Source organism: Pempheris klunzingeri, chromosome 9, assembly GCF_042242105.1.
Source record: "Pempheris klunzingeri isolate RE-2024b chromosome 9, fPemKlu1.hap1, whole genome shotgun sequence".
Classification (NCBI taxonomy): domain Eukaryota; kingdom Metazoa; phylum Chordata; class Actinopteri; order Acropomatiformes; family Pempheridae; genus Pempheris; species Pempheris klunzingeri.
Window position 1 is genome coordinate 22,144,943 of NC_092020.1, and position 4,668 is coordinate 22,149,610.

The 4,668-nt window shown below is 42.4% G+C and overlaps 1 protein-coding gene across 1 annotated transcript; it reads right to left on the reverse strand.

The window, feature by feature from the left end:
* Positions 1-2,289: 2,289 nt before the first annotated feature.
* Positions 2,290-4,266, reverse strand: phox2bb (paired like homeobox 2Bb). The gene is made up of 3 exons (XM_070837161.1): positions 4,002-4,266; positions 3,167-3,354; positions 2,290-2,734 (listed from the first exon to the last, which is right to left on the reverse strand). Exons 1-3 carry the CDS (start codon positions 4,240-4,242, stop codon positions 2,306-2,308), a joined length of 858 nt encoding a protein of 285 aa, XP_070693262.1. The 5' UTR covers positions 4,243-4,266; the 3' UTR covers positions 2,290-2,305.
* Positions 4,267-4,668: the final 402 nt, after the last annotated feature.

Below are 4,668 nucleotides of genomic sequence, written 5' to 3' on the forward strand. Positions count from 1 at the left end.
AAATAAAATGTTATAAATTAAAACCGGGGTTTTGTCTGTTGTTTGTGCAGGAAAACTAACTTGAAACTGACGGAAGAAGAAAAAAATACTGTTAATATTTGATAGTAGGGATGAAATCACAAAGAAAATGCGTAAAAGAGGAAACTACTCTACTATGAACAGTTTGTACTGCAGCTCTTTTCTCCTGCCTTATTTATTTATTTGTTTATTTGATGATTTAGAGAGCTGCCAAAAACTGCAGGACAAAAATCCTCAGACGAAACAAAACAACATCAGACGATGAATTAAACCAAACTCTAAGATCATAAGGCTGAAAAAAGAATTAAGTCCAGTAACACAGAGTTTAAATAGTCTCTGCCAGTGACGTGAAGTTCAGTAGTTCAGGGTTTATTTAGGTTGAAGTCAGATTATAATGTGGAAAAAGGATTTTAGTGTGAGGTTCATGCCGAGGCTCCTGAACAGGAATTTCAGCCAAAAAGATGCATCCATCATATTTTCACTGGGTCACAAATTCTGGTAGCTGTTAATCCCAAACTGTGACCCAGTAAAACCTTCAAAAGACGCAATAAAATGTGATATTTAGTCATTTTCCCCCCATTAAAAATACCTCCATGTCGGTGTGACACACTGGCCTTTGTTTCTAATCTAGATGTAATTGGTTTCCAGCTTTGTTCCGGGTCTAAATCTTGTTTTAATCTGAAGGCAAATGTTCTCTCTTAAATGTTGTGGCTCAGGACGGTGCTGTCCGTGGTGCTGAAGTCTGGCCTTTTCAATCGACTCAATCAAAACTGATCAGTCATTTAAAAAACAAAAAAAGCTTACTTTAGGATTGTATAAATAAAGATAATGTAAAACCTGTAAATGTCAGCAGTTGTAATAACTAACCACTTTGCCCAAAGAAAACATGACAAAGCAACTTGGACCATTATTTTTTTTTATATCATCAACAACCATTTCAATGGTACACCTGGAAAACTATGTGCACATGTAGAAATATTTCCTTCTTAAATATAAGCATTCATTACCTACATATAAATAACTTTCAGATCCTGGACAAAACATGTTACATAATGCTCACAAAATGGAAGGGAAATCATTGAAAAAAAAATCAGACAAAGAGACAACATGCAAATTATATAGAAATAAATACAATGGTTGCATCCATTCCCTTTTGTTTTTTTTTTTAACCAAAATAAATTCTTCCGAGGGAATTTTGTAAAACATCAAAAAGACTTGTATGGTCGCTCTACGAGGGAGTATGGCCTATGGTTCAACTATAGGAGACAATAATACGTATTAACACTATACAATTTGAGCCACAAAAACACTGCCGTAGAAAGACACACAAAACATACAGATTTCCTGTCGGAGGTGAACATTGCAGTAGTTTGTGCCTTTTTTTTTTTCTTCAAGGAAATAATTGTGTTTATATCGATAATTTAAAGAAACTAAACTCTCAGCAGCCCCCCGGAAACAAAAACCCCAGCTGTGGGGGGGCTGCTTCCGACCAGCAGATCGTGTGTGGAGAGAACAGAAAAGCAAAATGCGTCAGCGTCTCGTTGGATACTTGTTGTGTCAGACTGTGGATTTCTTTTTATTTTTTTGTTTTGTGTGTGTGTGTGTGTGTGAGAGAGAGAGAGAGAGAGCATCCTCAGTCATGGATTTTAAACGTCTCTCTACCAAACAAAGCAGCTGTTGAACTCTTGACATGTAAATGTGACTTAACGAGGCTCCTCAGCTCTTTGATGGCGCGGCGCGTTTCCAGTGCGCAGACGTCTGTGTTTGTTCCCAAACTGCCCCCCCCCTCTCCAAAAAAAAAAAAATGTTCATCTTAACAAGTCCCCTCATCCGGTATTCAGTCTTAAATACGTCGTTTTTTTCAGTTTTTTGTCTTAAAACAAGAGGGAGCGTGTCGCTTTGGGATGAGATGTGTTGTCTTGTTCTTAATTTACGCATGAATCATCTCAACAGGCGTGTCAGTGTGTTGATACTAGTACAGGAGTAATATGCCTTTTTTTTCAGGATTTCAGAAACATTTCAACCAGCTTGTTTTAAGAGAAAAAAAAACGTTATTACAAGATAACACGACTTGTCAAGATGGATACTTTTACAGCAGATGTGTCCACTGAGCACGAGAAACGGCGCAAGGCATAAAAAATAAAAGAACAGAGTTGTCATCTTCTTTTTAACTGCTTTTCATTGTCCTTAAGTCTGTCTCGGGCAATTGCTTTTCAGTCTCCGGAGAGTGAGGGGGACGCATCTCTTTCCCTCTGCTCTGTTCTTCTTCTCCTGCTGCGGAGCTTCATTAGAACATGCTGGTCTTTACTAATGTAGCTTTGGCTCCGTTCTGTCTTTGCAAAGATGACAGTACGCTGGCGAATGGCCCGCCCAATGAGTCCGGGATTGAGGTGATGGTCCCCGGGGCGGTGGCCCAGCCTTGGCTCGGTGCTGTCACCCCCATGCCGGTGGACACGGAGGTCTTGACTTGGTCCACCTGTCCGTTGCCGGTGGTGTTGACCTGGCCTCCGGTGGGGCTCGGTCCGCCGCAGTTGGAGGTGGGCACGGGGTTGGGGCCCGGTCCTCCTGTGCTGTCGGGGTCGGTAGATTTGGTCTCTTTGCTGTCTTCGTCTCTGGAGTCTGACTTCTTTCCAGAATTGGACTTGGCAGCCGCTGCGGCCGCTGCAGCTGCACGCTCCTGCTTGCGGAACTTGGCACGCCTGTTTTGGAACCACACCTTGAAAATGGGTGCAAATATAAAGGTTAAACCACCGTGAATGTTTGGTTTGTGCCAAAAAAAAAAAAAAAAAAATCAACCACTCTCAAGTTTCAAACAAACGTCATGGCCAAAGAGGCTCTTACGCACAGTTGAGGTGAATTTACTCCAAATAGTTTTGCTTATAAATGCTTTGGGTTAAAAGTGTCCCTACTAACAAACACCATCTTTATTTTGCACATTATGGCACCAGACTGTGTATTAGACTGGGCCAGCAGCGGTAGTTCATCGTGTCAAAGCAGTAGATCCTTTATATCACTAAAATGTGATAAAATTAGCGATTAGACTAAATGTTTGAAAATGTTTCTTATTTGCATCATAAATCCCGTTGTGCGTAATTGTGCGTAATGGGAGCAGGTTGGCGCCTATCGGAGAGAGCCGGTGTCTGTGTACCTGCACTCTGGCTTCAGTCAGATCGATTTTGAGTGCCAGCTCCTCTCTGGTGTAGATATCCGGGTAGTGAGTTTCAGCAAAAACCCGCTCCAGCTCCTTCAGCTGCGCGCTGGTGAACGTGGTCCTGATGCGCCTCTGCTTCCTCTTCTCGTTCAGTCCGCCGTGATCCGTGAAGAGTTTGTAGGGAACTGGAAACCAAATAAAATGTCGTGGGTTAGACGTGCAGTGGTCTCATCTGTGCGGTATGAGGTGTGAGTGTATGTAATTGTGATGTTGTCAAATTGGAAGTAAATTCCAATTCGATATTTTGTATAAAATCCGGTTAAGGGTGCCAGGCTAAAGCTTTCAATTGTATTACGCCTTTGATTACTTGTGAATTACTTCAGAATTGATAACGTCGCTGACCTGTGATGCGGTTAATTGTAATGTTAAACTAATTGTTGCTCCTCAGATTGGAGGCTCAAGTTTGAAAACTTGTCATAATGTTTCCATCCGCCCCGCTTGTTGCTACTGTAACTCCAATTCGGTGTCAATAATGAGCTTTAGTCTTTGGTTATCTAATTATTTTCGAAGCTTTATGTCTCATCGCAAAGTAAATAAATTATGCCTATCATTTTGGCAGCTTAAGATAATTCTGTTGGCGGTTTTGGGTGTGACTGGGATAGTATAACCCCGTAACCGAATTACCTCTTGCCTGCAATCGCTTCTAACGTGATAAATTCTTTCATTTGTGTAAGCAAATTTCGTTTGGTAAATACTAAACACATTTCCATTTTCAAATGCAATCAAGACGTCCTATAATACGCCGGGTTGAGGCTCCGGAGCCGCTGCTTACCTGCGGCGTACGGGCTGCTCTGGTGGTCCCGCAGGGTCCCCAGGCTGCAGGACCCCGGCGTGAGGGACGGGCAGCCGGAGGTGGCCCCGAAAGTGGTCCTGATGGGATTGTACTGAAACCCACTGGCTTGACTGCACGAACTGAAGTCCGCATAGGCCGATGCCAAGCTCGACGTGTCCATCCCGGCCATACATGACTCGTAGGCAGAGGAATTTAGGTAAGAATACTCCATTTTATACATTTGAGAAGGCTCGGTGGAGTTAGAAAGCTGCACACTTCCCGGGAAAAAAAAAAAAAGCCAAACAAAAAAACTACCCAAAAAAATTGGGTTGGAAAGTAAAAAAAAAAAAAAAAAAAAATGATCAAAATAAAAATGAGGTGGACGCGCGGTCTGAGTTGGGGGGGAAAAGATGACTTGTTTGGTTTGAACTGGTTGGAAGGAGGCTGGACGGTGGGTAGATGTTCACTGCTCAGCGCCTGCTCCAAAACTGGCCTCCTTTATAGGAACCTAGCCCTGTTTTATGAAAAGCCCCCTAAGAGCCGCCTAGCCCGAGGTCTCTAGAGCATATAGTCCTCATAATAAACTTGGCTCTTTCCGCTTGGACAATAGCAAAGCGTTTGGTCTTATTGCTAGCGCTTTTTTACATGACAATAACTCATCAGTCTA

Bases quoted from the DNA above. Each gene is read 5' to 3' on its own strand.
- phox2bb (XM_070837161.1), bottom strand. From the start codon at position 4,242: ATGTATAAAATGGAGTATTCTTACCTAAATTCCTCTGCCTACGAGTCA. The intron at 3,355-4,001 runs GTAAGCAGCGGC...TTTGGTTTCCAG, and splicing joins GAGCAGCCCGTACGCCGCAG to TTCCCTACAAACTCTTCACG. The intron at 2,735-3,166 runs GTACACAGACAC...CCCATTTTCAAG, and splicing joins TGACTGAAGCCAGAGTGCAG to GTGTGGTTCCAAAACAGGCG.